At 42.7% G+C, this 14,768-nt stretch overlaps 1 protein-coding gene across 4 annotated transcripts in view; it reads right to left on the reverse strand.

The window, feature by feature from the left end:
• Positions 1-14,768, reverse strand: part of DIS3L2 (DIS3 like 3'-5' exoribonuclease 2) — a 184,292-nt gene that overhangs the window by 80,409 nt on the left and 89,115 nt on the right. For all 4 annotated transcript variants that reach the window (XM_027890613.1, XM_027890615.1, XM_027890616.1 and 1 more), the window contains one exon: positions 9,343-9,422. In XM_027890613.1, coding sequence (XP_027746414.1) covers positions 9,343-9,422 — 80 coding nt within the window. The remainder of the gene's footprint in view (positions 1-9,342; positions 9,423-14,768) is intronic.

The raw sequence follows: 14,768 nt of genomic DNA on the forward strand, positions 1-14,768 counted from the left end.
AATAAAGTATAACAGGTTTTTTCTTCTATTCTTTTTTTCTTCAAGTTAAAAGGTCAGTGTGGAACATCAGTGAGTCTGAAATTCAGAATACCTTCTAGTAGCTTAGTAGTGGCTTTTAAAGCACTGTTTTACTCCAGTTTCAACTATGCTGACCTTTGGCTATTTTATCCTTTGCATCAACTGAATGTTACAGAGACAACTACAATTTCACAAACCAGTTTGGGAATGGCTCTATGTGAGGTCCAAAACTCATCTGTTCATTAAGTGCAATGAAGGGCAAGTAAAGATAAAAAGCAGAAATATCTTCTAGAATTTTCCATGAGCCATCAGCAGTTCTTTCAATAGTTTCCGAATTATGAGGAGAGTTTATCTATTAATAAATTAAATGTCTTTCATGCGAATTGCATAAAATTTTTGTCTGCAGCAGTTAATAAATTCGGCAATGTCCTAAAACCACTTAATAGAATTTAAAACCCACCTTTTGTACCTCAAAACAAACTCAGGACACCTCCATAAGACGGCATTTCATGTGTCAGGTATTACAGAGCCCTCAGTTTTACACACAAACCAGCACAAACCAAATCAGTTAGCACTGTTTCAAACACTTTGGTTAGGCTTAGCCCCTGCAAGGAAGGTGCTCCCACACTCCTGAGGAGTAGGCTCAGAGATGGCTCTTGGTCAGCACGAGACATTCCCAGGCTCTCAGGAGAGCAGGAAGGTCAATCCTCCCACAGGAACACGGGACAGATCTTTGTGCTGGTGGTGTTCTCCCAGCTTCCACTTCCCATGGGCTGGAAACATCTAAGCTGTTGCCAATCAGAAGTCAGGTCTCCAGACCTCACAGATCATATCGTGTCACCGAGGCAGAGAAACATAACACTTTTCCTTTCCTGTGGGACGCCAGTGAACCCACATCAGCACTTCATCACCTTGTGACCAAAGATGCTGCCATCCAGAAGGCACCTACTACCTACACCTTTCCTGAAAACTACCTTAAAACCTAATGCAATAATAACTCTGCAGAGGAATGAAAGAGCTCTTCTGTGCAAGTGGCACCACTGCACCATTAAGTTGGATACTTACACAAAGAAGGAATTCTCCCAGGAGAAAAACACTAAATACTCAGGACAGAATTCGCACAGCATGTACAAGATAAAACATTTAACTGCAGACTGAAGGACATGGGCAATGATATCCAACAGAATAATCACATTGAATACAGATTTTTTTCACACTGCTGAGCAACATGCAAGCAGAAAAATACAGATAAAAGTGAAGCATGAGTATTTGAATAGACAAAGTCAGGCCAGAGCACAGAACAGCTGGGGACAAACAGTATAATGATGGAAAACAAAGAGAATGTGGCATTTCTTTGATGTATCAGAGGTGTCCACTGAAAAACTGAGACCAAACAGAGTGGTTCCTTATGCACAATGACTGTGTCCCACCTTCTGCCCATGCAGGTTCTCTCCCCATTCCTGTGCTGGTCCCTACTAACTCTGCAGAGGGTCACAGGAGAGCTGGTTTCCTCTGTGCTTGCACAAGTGCCTAACAGACCTTGTGAGCTGCCAAAATAACAAGTTCCAGTTGGAGGTTTTGCAAACTGTATCGATTTCTTTGTAAGATTCAAGTGTAACGAGCAACATGAAGAGGAGTTACAAACCTCAAATATATCAGATTTATCCACTGAATGCCAGTACTTGTTATTTGGCCATCTTTGAGAGAACTTCTAGATGACTACTTATGACTTAGACCCAACACGAATCTTCGCTACGTAGAGTCTATCCCAAGCACTTGGAAGACGGATCTTGAACCCTTCATTGAGTCAAGATGTCAAGCAGGACATCAAGGCAATGACTGTGCTGCTGTGACTCGGATTTCTGGCTCAGAAAGCACTCTCTGTTGATGGGGAGGAGTTACCAAGGCAGACTGTGCTTAGCTCTTTCAAGCAGTCTCTTAATAGTGAGTCTTTCAGCCATCGTGATGGACGTAAAAGGACAGTTTCTGGTATTCCTGTCATTAATTATTTTTATCATTATTCCAAGACCAACTCAAGAGGCTAACTCTATCAGGAAATCAGCAGTCTTTGAATTTAAAGAGATGGGAAGTGACACCCAGCAACTTTCAAGATTAATTACAATAACTTTGGGTGTAGGATGTCATCCTGTTCCTGAAATGAAGGTTTACAGTGGGGAGGGACCAGCCTCTCTCCACTGCTAGGTCAGTCCCTTCTGTGATATCTCTACTGTACACAGCAATCCAAGGCTGCTTGAGCACTCCCGGGCATTCAAAGAGACCTTGGGATTTAGTTCTAGGCCAAACACATACAATGTCCTTCCGTGGAACAGCCCTGACATCTAAACTTCTTTGGGAACAGAAGGTAGCTGATAGGATTTCACTTCTAGTCATCTAACTCTTTTGTTTATTTTTTGAAAGATTTCTAAAACATTCCCATCTGCACCTGGTTTTACTCTTCCTGTGTAACTGGCATAATAGTTCCCAATCAAGAAATACTGCAGTGGATTACAGTGTAAGATGTTTTTCCTGTTCTGGGTTCTGAAACTCTGCACTGCAATAGATTAAAAGTCAAAACAATTGCTTGGTGATTCTGAGGGATCCTGCCATTTCAGAAAGTTAATAATAAAGAATATAGACAGCAGTAACTCCTTTGCTGTCTACATGTAACAGAACGTATGACTGAAGATAACCATGTGGGAAAGTATTCCCAGCTACCCTTTCAAAGTTTATCTTCCTCACGTATCTTCTCTTACCTGCTGAATTTACTGAAAGATCCTGGTTTTTTTAGCTCTATCTGGCATGCCCAATCCTTTTTGGTTCATCTCCAAAGATTCTCCTGGTCCCTGAGGTCCTTTTTAATGAACAGAAATCCTGAGCAAAGTGCTTTTAGATCTGTTTGTACTAGAATTTCTGGATCTTCTTTCCATTATCCAGCTCCTTAAAGGCATTTGTTGTGGGTTTTTTCTTCCATCAATATACAACCAGACACTCTGTTTTTTAAGTCTGTGCCCACAAATACCCCTGAGATCCGCCAGGACACAAAATCCTGCACCTCTAAATCTTGGGGGAATTGTCCCAGGTCCTGAATTTATGAACTGAAATGATCCGGAAGGAGACTTTGGCCAGAGCATCCTTCCTCCCTGCAGGAAAGTAAACCAACTTTTATGAATAATTCTACTGGTATTTGCACATCTGTTTGCATGTTCTGCAGCCATGGTCTTCATTACATTAGTCCTTCACAGACAATGTACCTTTTATTTTGTTTTAATCTCATGTATTTTTCCCACACAGCTTTCTTTGTACACTGTAAAAAAAAAGAGTCTTTTGGAATAAAGATGAAATATTTATAAAATACCCATACTTAATACAAAATTCCAGTGTAATAAATATGAATTACCAATAACAAATCCTGACCATTTTTGCTTAACCAAGGTTATAATCAACCTTCTTACAAGCAGCTTTCAAATATATGCAAAAAAAGTCTTAACAAATTATGTTCCAGCAATCAGTGCTCCAATCAAATCCAAAGTTTCTTAATCATCCGAATACCTTATCAACCAGTTTAATGCACTTGTCTGGGAATTAGGCTCAGTCTATTTCCCTTTCAACACCAGCAGTTTGGAGCAAGCTGCCCTATTTCCAGTGACACTGAGGGGCGCCCCACGTCACCGAGTTGTTGCACCAAATTCAAGAGAGATGTTTGGTGGAGAAAAGGCGATGCAATTCAACCCTCTGATTCCATTCAACCCTGCACTGGGAAATTGAAAGTGATGTGTGTTTCCTCTCATAACCCCATGTTGCTTTAAAAGAAGAGGCAAAATATACTGCACATGCTGCAGTTCCCAGCGTTACACAGGAGCCCACTGTGGGATGCAGCAGGGACCTGGATTTGGCACAGAGCTGAGGGCATTTTGCATATTTCAAAGACTTTGCAACCACAAGCCCTTGATAGGAAGAAAGGATATGCACCTGTTTTTAATCACTACAACATGTCTTTTTCACTTTGCCAGTGACACAACAAAACCCCACCAAACTAATCAGCAGGTAACAGGAGAGACCAGCTAATTATGTCTGATACTAAGGCAAAACCTGACCAAATGTTACACACAATCCCACTCCTTGTAGGTGTTCTTTAATTTTCCCATATTTGGCTCCTGCAGTAAATTTAAATAAATTGCAGTTTATGGTCATTTTAAATTTGACTCATACATCAACGTGTCTCTGTCATTTTCTCTCTGGGTCTGGAGTCTGTTCATCTTATATATCTTATAAAGAAGGAAGCATGGTAATTTCAAAATGTAACTTTTGATTCAACACTACTCCATTCTTCAGTGTTCATCTTAAGTAAGTCAGCCCAGCAAGACTCCAATTACAAACTCTCCCAATATTCTGTCCTGAAGGGACGAAGGGGGTCAGCTGAAGGGTCCTGCACCATGCACACTTCCCCCTACAGTCCTTAAGTGTCTAGGGGGACAAAGCTGAATAGAAGAGGGAATACTTATGTGTTAAAAAGCAAAATATAAGTGCACACAACTTTGCAAAATTAAAACATCCCAAGCGTTTGCCACCCAGCTCAGGAAAGAATAAGGATGAAAGCAGAAGAACATAAACACTGGGAAGATTCAATGGATGCATCTATGTATGGCCTCGTTCCAAAATGCAGACAACCAGTGTCACTAAGGACATGAAAACTAGGGCAAACAGTCTGTACAATATATTTCTATTTTGCCATCCAACAATTTCTCCTAGTAAAAGATTTAAATTACTTAAACCTGTATTATTTTGTAAAGATTGCAGAGATACAGGAATGAAAGAACTACAGTGAGAACCACGTTGGTTATCGATATACACACGAAAAGATGTACAGACGCTCTGTCAGAATGGCCCAAAGCTCTGCTTTGAGATCAGCATCAAAAGACCTGCACATAGGTTAAAATGACCCCTCAGGAATACATCCCAATCATTTCTGCTGCATCCTTTCCCATCGCAGCCTGACCTTTTACTAGATGGAATCGTCTGCCTTGACATGTGCCAGATTTCATTTCTGTTCCTTGCAGTAATCACCCTTCGAACACAACTGCATCAGTAGTGGGCACTGCCAGAAATACAAATGCCGCTGGCAGGTAATTCCCAGAAGAAATTTGGCAAGTGTGAGAAACCTGCCTGGTGCCACACCAGGTCTCCTATCTCACCAGCTCTTATGTGCTAAGATCAGAATAAATCTTTAAACCTCTGAACCTCGGGTGAAAACACTGAGGCTTAAAAGCAGTACAGTTATTTTCTGCGAAGGTCTGCAACATCTGCACAACCTGAGAACAGTTCTGCTGTGCACTCCTGGCTGCAGTAATTTTCTAGAAGACGTGCAGAAAGGATCACAAAAGAGCATTGACTGAAATGAACTTATTTAAAACCTCAAGCTACTCTGAAACAGCTCTACAAAGGGTGTAGAAACTAGGTGCAGGCCAGAGCCATCTTTTACTCCAAGGTTATGCTGAGTCATCTAAATGGAGTACAGTTTGTTCATATTTCTGCAGCTGTTACATAAATAACCCTATTTTCCTTCTTTATTGAGCTGATCTCTTTTAAAATATACACTCACAAATGTGAACAGCAAGCTCACCTCCCTACTGCTATCATTAAACAATAACGAGGAGCACGACCGTTAATCAAAACCAGACTCCAATATAAAATCCTCTCAAAACCAGACTGGCCCACTTAAGACATATATCCCTGGAAAAGTTTCCAACTGCTGCAATATCCTACTGCAAGCTCCATTAAAAATACAGCTCTTCCCACAGCCATCCCATGCTGCCTTTGCTAGTGACACTCTGCTACTGGGTATTTTTTCATGACAGATTTGTGGACTGCTTCACCAGAAAGATTCCTTTCCATCTTTTACTGAGGACGTAGCTCAGAAGCGTCCTCCATCCACTGACAGGGGCCACACTGAGAAGTTTTAAAACTTCACAAAGGTGCAAAGACAGTCCCTTGTCTCTCTGCTTGTTGCCTAAGATCCTTGAAAGGCAAAGAAACTGTCGCAATCTTGAATAAATTAACAACAAATACTTGAGGACAAAACCAATTTCATTCTTCTGAAATGCTCTGATTTACCTGCCTGACAAAAGAAGTGCAGGTAATGAGTGTGGTTTTTTAGTACTAATTCAAGGTGCTATACACCAACAGAGAGACATTTTCTGAATCGGGTTCTACATTCTCTGTCGATTTTTGGAGATCTCCTGACATCATGAGGATGCCAAGGTATGTGGTTTGCTCATGTTGGGATTTTACGGTAGGGGTTTTTTTAAGTGTTTTACATATGGGCAAAAGAGATGGAAAAACTAATAATTTCTTGTAACCACGTTTACATTTTGAATAAAAGCTGTGTTAACTCTTAACACAACTTTGCCCTCGTGAGAGATGCCGCCTTGCCAGACCTGGATAAGCTCGTAACGTCTACAACGTCTCTTCTTTGTCATACTAATTACAGCTAGTATAGCAACTTTCAAAGCCAAAAATCCTCAGGGTATCTCCAAAACATGTCAAAAGTTTCTATTAAGCACATGATTGAGGTTCCCACAGGGGCTCTCCTAAACACCGAAGAGCTGGGAACAGGCGTAGCTTTGCAAGAAAGTGAATACAAAGAAGTCACCCCAAAGGACTCTAGGCACTATTTTTGGATGCTCATACCCTGGCTGAGGATCCAACACCTTGTCTCTTGAACAACAAGTTCTGTATCTCCAAGGTGACATCTTAAAAATGGGCACAAAATACAGCTTATATTGCCAACCGCATGTGAAACAGATATCCCTTACAGGAGGCTCACAAAATAATGTTTTTATTGGGTTCTTCAGATCAGGAAGTATTTGAAAAATTTAACCTTTGGAATTCAGAATTCCAATGCTGAACCACAGCGGGTAGAGGAGAAGGTCCATGAAATGCTGCATCAAGTTTGCGCCTCAAATAGCAGCACACTGAGAGGATAAAGGACAAGAGTCCATCAGTTCTTAGTTGTTTTTATTACTCATGTTCACTGAAAGACTCTACAGGCATCTCCTTGAGTGACATCAGGAACCTTAAAAATGGAGATGATTCCAGCTACTAGACTGGACATCTCTGCTTCAGAGATTTTTCAAGTTTTAAAAAACCACTGAAGCACAGATACAGTGCTGAGATTTCCTTCCTGTGCCTGCTCAGGAAGCCAGGCTGAGCTGGCCAGCCAGCCACCAGGCCTGCTCCAAGGATGCAGAGGGGCTCCCTGCAGCCGTTCCCACTTCGCTCCCTCCTGAAAGGATCATAACTGCATCCAAGATCATCAGCACCTAGTTTCCTGTCTGTACTTCCTTCTGAGCCACAAGGTCTCTTCAGAATAAACACCAGAGATTTCCAAACAAATGAAAGGGTATTTCCATGTCGGTTCTTTCCACACTGATTTAAAACCTGGTCCCTAGGATTTGTCAAAATGGCTTTTCCAGGGAACTACTTTCCTTAGCCAAAGGCTGAGACAGTAATGGAGTGAGATTAGAGCATGGTGCTAGTAACACCAAGGTCATGCTGTGATGCCTGTGAGGGCCATTCACTTACGAGTTGAACTCGATGATCCCTATGGGTCCCTTCCAACTCCGAATATTCTGTGAAACTTGCCATGTGAAATTCTGTGAGTGTGAGCACCACTCTCACAGCTGATCACAAGCTAAAAGGAGAGGCTGAGCACACAATGCCCAAGACAGGCACAGATAAGGCCACTCTTAAAGAAGGCTCCAGCTCAGAGTATCTTCTCACAGAGACCAGCGTGAAAAGAGAACCTACAGCTCCAGCCAAAAGGCAGAGATCTGGCACAGAAAGGGCTGTTGGAGCAGGCTCCCACATAATGGTTCATGGAAAATGAAACATGGTGGTTACCAAAGGCCTTTGGGATGGGACAGCCACCAGCAGGTGCATTCAATTCTCTGCCCTTGGATTTTCTCCTCTGTCAGGGTCAGAAAGACAAGGCAGACTTCAAGGGTGGCCACATCCCTGATCACTAGCCCACAAGCCCCAAGTACTAGTGGCAGCTCCGCAATGGCTTTGCAGACTTTCTGGGAAAGAAGAATTCTTGTTCAAACTGGGATTTTCCCTGAACATTTTCTCCAAATGGCTTAAGAACAATGCAGATGTATGTACCACAAACCAGCTCAGTGAATGGTTCCTGTAGCATCTAAAACCCACACATATGAGAGCAGTAAAGGCTCAGAAGCCAGAGTTTCTGAGGACCTGTGGGATCACAACACTCTCATAAACCTACAGGAATTCAGATGACAAGGTGGAAAGAGAGAGAACAGAGTTCAGCTTAAGATTTCTCAAGAAGACTGTTTACATTCTGTAAAACAAAATGGCAATCTTTCCTTAATTTTGCCTCAAAACTGCTATCGTACAGCACAATTAATTTTATAAGCTTCAAATTTTCTTTCACCTCTGCTTTTTTATCTGTTTTATGGCACTGTAGTAGTACTTTGTACCTGGGCCTAAATGACATGGCAATTCACTGGCCACATTACACAGAATGAAACCAACCCAAAAAAAAAAAGAAATGATGTCCTTGATATCATCATATTGCAATGATAAGCAAGAGCAAGAAAAACTAAACCCACACCAAAAAAAATCACTTTATCTTCATTATTAGTGGTGGATAGGCTAATCTAATCATGCAATATTCAAACTAAATGAGCAGAACTGGGATGGCAAAGCTTACGAGAGAGAAGTTCCTTTGGCCAGAATCATCAAGATTTGGCTTCTGGAGCTTTACTTTCTGTTTTGTTGGCTTACGGCACAGTAAAAGTACAAATAAGGCAGGAGAGAAAGCTCAAAAGGGAACGAGAAGAAAAACACAACTTATAAGGCACACTGTGCTCATCTGACAATTCCCAGCATCCCATAAACACCAAAAAACAATCCAGCCAGTGACCTTAAAAAAACTGGATCCTTTACCCACAGACTGTGTATACAAGGTCAAAGTTTCCCCAGACTTCAGTCTGCAGGATTGGTGCATTTAGCTATTCAGCTGTAACTCCCATAATGACAGAAGACAGCTGAGATCTGCTCAAATCAAATTACAGCTCTGTTTATGCAAAACACTGTGGCTCTGCATTATCTGACACCAAGACTGAGTGCAGCTTGAAGATGTCTGCTCTACGATTTCTGAAAACAAGCAATTAAAACAACAAGAGAAAAACTAGTTTATTACTCTACTTATATTTGGTAAAGAATACCTCGGGACAAATTACAGATACAAATGTGTCTACAGACAAATGCAAACATTAGAAGTATTTTATAAAATATATCTCATACCGTCAGGGAGTTGTTTACAGGACAAAGCATCATCAAGATCTCTGGCAGTTGAGGGGTCGATGGTGAAAATGCATTCTTTCCTATCCAAAGAAAAAAGAAGAAAAGGAAAATTTATCTCCCAGTCATGAAGAAGGTATCAAAACACAGAGCCCATCACAGATATCCAGACAATAACAACAACCGTGTTTTCAGAAGACTGTGTTGAAACATCTTCCAATCTCATCTGAAGTCTAAATGTAATGTACTAAAAAAAAAAAAGGTATTTAGACAAGTGAATCTCCTTGGGTATTTTTTCATTTTTCTTTTTGGTTTAACTGCTTGCTCTTAGCAGCTTTCATTTCATTACAGATATTCCTCCACAAAAGCTAAACAATTTAGCCCATCAAGTTCACTACAAAGAAACAGGCAGGAAAAAGTCCCGATGCCTTGCAGCTAGAGTAAAAATAGATTGTTCTTAATTGCAAAGTTAAATGGAACACAAATAACCCCCATCCCCGCGCAGCAGAGTAGAGATCACAGCATCTGACTCTCCACGAGCACAGCTAGCAGGGAGCAGAGGCACTGAAACATGTACACCAAGCTGAATGATGACAAAATTGAGAGAGAGTTTTGGTCACAGTAAAGTCACCCAAGAGGTGCAGTACTTTGTATCACCTACACTGCCAATTCTGCACCAAAGGGAAAAGCAGGTTCCATAGCCAACGTTGTGAAAGTTATAGAAAGAGAGAACTCCAAATCAGCTGATTAGATCTTACAAATCAACTTGGTGCTCAGGAAAGGCTGAACATCCTTCCAGATGTGCTGTACTAGGTGGCACCTGGAACATGCAGCCCTGCTCTGGAAGGCTCACATGTATGTCCTGTAGCAGTGGATGGCAGGAACACCAGGACCACAGATACAGTCTAGGGCCACACAGGTGGGACAAATAAAGCATCTGACTCAGAAACCATCATGTTTACTAGAGCAGAGACTGGCACTAGTGAGACCCAAAATCTGAAGCACTCAACAAATAAAACTTCCTAAGCTCCTGCTTCAGGCCCTCCCTTCATCCTGGGCTGCCCTACAGCAACTTCTTGGCCAGACCCCTGGACTGCAGCAGAGTTCACCCAAGCACTGTGAATGTGGGACTGGAGCTGAAGAGCACTGAAGACAGTAAAAGAATGGGTTTGCTGGTTTATTCTGCTTGTATCTTAACCTTTAGAATAAATTCAGCCCCTCCCTAGTTAAAAGATCCCTGAGCACAATGGCACAGGCTGAGGCTGCCAAGGAAGAAATCCGACTGCTGCTTTTCTTCTCTTTGCAACACAGACTCATATCACAATGGCAACTCCCTTCTAGAGATGTATAATGCAAACATGTATTATTTTTCTTACAGCATAACCACTGTTATACTCCAAGGGTAGGAGAGCTGGGAGGGGGGGAAATTAGAGCGAATTTTTAAAGGAGCAAGTGTCATATGGAATTAGCAAGTCTTAGTCTTTCTGTATGGGTGCTCTCACAATGAGAGCAATGTCCCCAACTTCACAGACCCACCACTTCACTACTTAAATGCTCTGGGTGGTATCTGCTGGTGTCAGACAGCTGGCAGCATGTATTTATATAATTCCACCAGGCACACTAAACAGAGATTTTCAAAGACATAAAAATCAGTAAAGCACTTCACTGCCTTCCGAGACTTTGAAAATCTTTTGGAATATGCTGGCTTTCAGATTGGATAGCAAAGCTGCCTTAATCCCCAGATGCACGTTAGTTTCTGATCCTTTGCATGCATCTAAACAAATTAAGAGACTGTGACACTGAAAGATATAAAATCTTTCAGCTACACCGGGACTTTGATCTGGTGCTGCCTAGATATCCAGCACTGCAAATCAACCAATTTTTAAAGGTTTGCAAACAACCTTACTCCCATAAATATATATTCCTTAAAATTCCACTCCAAGGCACCATGCAACTCTCTTTAGGGAGATGTGCATATGCAGACAGACACTCCTATAATACAAGCAGTATGGGGACATGCATGTGTGCCAGCCTGCATGCATTTACACCAGGTCCCACTAATGCACAGGGCATAAAGGCCCCCCAGCCACATCCAGTAAATCTTTAAGTTACTTCATTTAAAAGAGTCAACTGAATGGACATGAATGGCTTACTTTATCTGACAAGTGAGCAAGAAAAAGGTTAAGAGCTTCTTCAAAGAGAATGTGGGTTCCTGTGTCAGGGGAATAGATAGCTTATCCCAGATGTTCAGGGCTTGCTACCACAAGCATCTGCCACCCATTGTGAATCATAGCTCCAGGCAGTTTAAAAATTAACAGATTGGTTTCAACAAAGTGTACATTTGCAGCCTGCCCTGGAAAGAAGAGAGCAGAAATCCAGAGGAGCCAAATTTTGAACACATTTAAACAATGGTGGCAACTAAACTGGCCACTTTGCTGAGATGTATTTGGCTGGTCAAATATTGCAGAGGTCAGTGGTGGCCCCAGTTTAAAGAGCTCAAACCTGTGGGGCCGGTGGGGCAGCCCCAACCTCCCCAGGCAGTGCTTTGTGCTCAGCCTGCTGCCCTTCAGGACAAGCTGGCCGGGCTCTGAGCAGCCTCTCAGGTGAACAGCAGGCACAGACAGCTCACAGCCATCTGAGACACTTAAATTCACAGACGCAGAGCTGACGAGGGGTCCAGACAAATTCTGATTTAGCATCTCTCACCAGCTCAGATATGTTTAACCACCAGGCTCAGATCTGCCTCTCCTTTAAAACTACGCAAGGGACTTGAACCTGTAGATTGTCACAGGCAGTTTATTCCGGGCACAGACTGCAGGGTGAGAGGTGAGAAAGTAACTGAGCAAGTAAAACAAGGAATTATACTCCCTGGCACAAAGATGCTGCAGAAATGTTGCAGAGCCCATGGCCAGGTAGTCAGTGGGAAAAGAGAAGCTGATCTGCAAGCAGAGCTCAAAGTTCGCAGCAGTGAGATAATCCTGGCACACAGGCCAACACCTCACTGAAGTTTTCTAAGTGAATTACGCTCACCACTAACTGCATTATAAAGTGTGATTAATTATATTTCTGGTTTTCAGTTTCTATTACTGGAGAAGATTCAGATGGCTATAGGAACCAGGGCTGGAACGTGGGAAAGCAATCAATGCACTGAGTGATGGGATGGCAGAGCTGAGCCCAAGGGCAGCACCCCACACACGTGCTCCTCCAGGGCAAGGTCTCCAAGGTAGGCATGTTCTCAGCTATCTCCTCCTGCTTTTCCTCCAGGCCTAGTGGTATCACTTTTATCTTCAGGATACTGCAGAGAGGTGTCTCTTATTCCAGAAAATCAGGCAAGGCAATGAGAAGCCAGGGAAGGAAAGGCTGGGTGTGGGTAGCGAACCCTGCCTGCTGCTCTGCAAGCTGTCCCCTCCCTTGGCACCCACACCAGCCACCCTTGCACACACCCCACGGAGGACCCTGGAGGCAGCTGACAAAAACCATCTGGGTGAAGAAACAACATTGCTCTAGGCTATGGGGCAAGTCTGCCCTGTGAAGAGGAAGGAGCCGTTCGAATTCCTCCCCTGACCAAACCGTCTGGCTGTGCAATACCCCAAGGGCTGTGGCACAAGGGATCTCGGAGAGATCAGACCACATTTCTGACTGTAACCAATAAGAAGACCGACCTGCAGTGGTTTGTATGATTCAACCACAAGGAACAGAACTTCTTATGCACCTGCTAACAAAGATATTGCTTACACCCAGGGCTACATACTTGCACATTGGCATTGAACACAGGTATATACAAATTGGCAGCTGTCTCCAGCTTCTGGAGGACTATCAAGGTGACCTTGTGGGTTAAGAAGCTTGATCATTCCCCTCTCCCCCTTCTTTAAAGGCCCTGAAGGAGCCATCTCTCATTGTCATCACACCTAATAAAAGTCTGTTTTATTCATTTCAAATTGTCAAAACATACTTTGTAAAAGTAATGAGAGGATCCAAGTCCACTTGTTCCAACATAACACACAATTTGGTTAAAGGAAAACTGTTTAGGAGATAGAGACACACAGAGTTCAGAGATTTTCTGGTCTTCATGCTGGAAAGGACTGGAGGTAAACATGTGCCTTTAAGAAACCCCCAGCACTGATAGAAAACAAAAATTTCACTGTGGAAACTTCCACTTCTTAGAGAATACTCTCCATGTAAAACAGATGTTTAATGCAGGTTTGCAGAGGTGGACTTGCTCTGGCATGGAGTTTCTGTCAATGGAAGAATAAAATCTCCTTGTGGCCTCCTCCTTGTGGCCAGAGGGTTCGAGACCAGAGCAAGGCAATGCTTGCAAGAGTTTGGGAGGATCAGGGGAACGATCTGCACTGGGCATGGTGGGCCTGGCAAGCAAGAGCCAGGAAAGCACAAGCCACACAGACTGCCCAGCCCCTGGCAGCACTGATCCAGCCCTGAGACAGGGACAAGGGCACTGCTAAAGCCAGCCCTGCCACCCTGCAAATCAACCACCTGGGAAAAAAAAATTGCAGGATAGAGCACTTAGTTTATTAGATAGTAACGACGGTGTCAACATCTACAGGCTGGTATATCAATCCTAATTTAAGGAAAGATAATTAAGTGCAGTTGCTCTTTGCACAGTTTCAGGAAGACTAATTAAAGCAGACAAGCATGTCTGCAGAGCAGTTAGTCTTTTTACCTTTAACAGGCCTTAAAATAAATGGCTAGTGCAGCAGTAGAGGTAACATAAGTAGTTTGTTGGTGAACTGGAATTACCGTCATGGTAATTATAACACTCACAGATCACAGGATCGCAACAGCAGTTTGTTTTTCTTTGGGCAAATACATACATCTATGCAAAGGTATGCACAAGAATCAGCAGAGAAAATACTGTAGAGCTGGTGCCTCAAGGTTTGGTACAATGTATAAATTTTTGCCAGTTAAACTGTTCAGAATCCAACATATCAGTTAGTTTAATGACAGAATATGAACACCTATGGCACAAGGAAATTACAAGTACCAGTGGTCAGGGCTCCCTCTTCGCTTGAATGGAAGGCGGCTTAGATCAAGATAAAGCATTGCAATCGTAAGCCATGGGCTCAGACTGTATTAGAGGCCAAGTTTCTGCCATGGCTCGTTGTTGGGCAAAGTGACTTTCTGTAAAAGCAGCTTAGTGTTGCTGATAGAGAAAAGCACCAGTTTGTACACAGTAGACAAAGCAGCACCGAGCAGATCCTCCTGAAACAACTCAATGGTCTTCCCAGCCAGCAGCACACAGATGAGTCAACTCACCAGTGGAGCCCAGATTTTCACCAATAAATGCCAATAATTTTCACCAATAATAAATGCCAACAACCATGAAAGACCAGTCCAGAGAACTGCACGTACCCACAAGAGCATCAGAAAACACTTCATGAAGCAAGATGTTGTCCTTGCCAGCTGATGTAACC

This window comes from Empidonax traillii, unplaced genomic scaffold, assembly GCF_003031625.1.
Source record: "Empidonax traillii isolate 1590-97213 ecotype Southwest subspecies unplaced genomic scaffold, ASM303162v1 scaffold292:size1342341, whole genome shotgun sequence".
Taxonomy (NCBI): domain Eukaryota; kingdom Metazoa; phylum Chordata; class Aves; order Passeriformes; family Tyrannidae; genus Empidonax; species Empidonax traillii.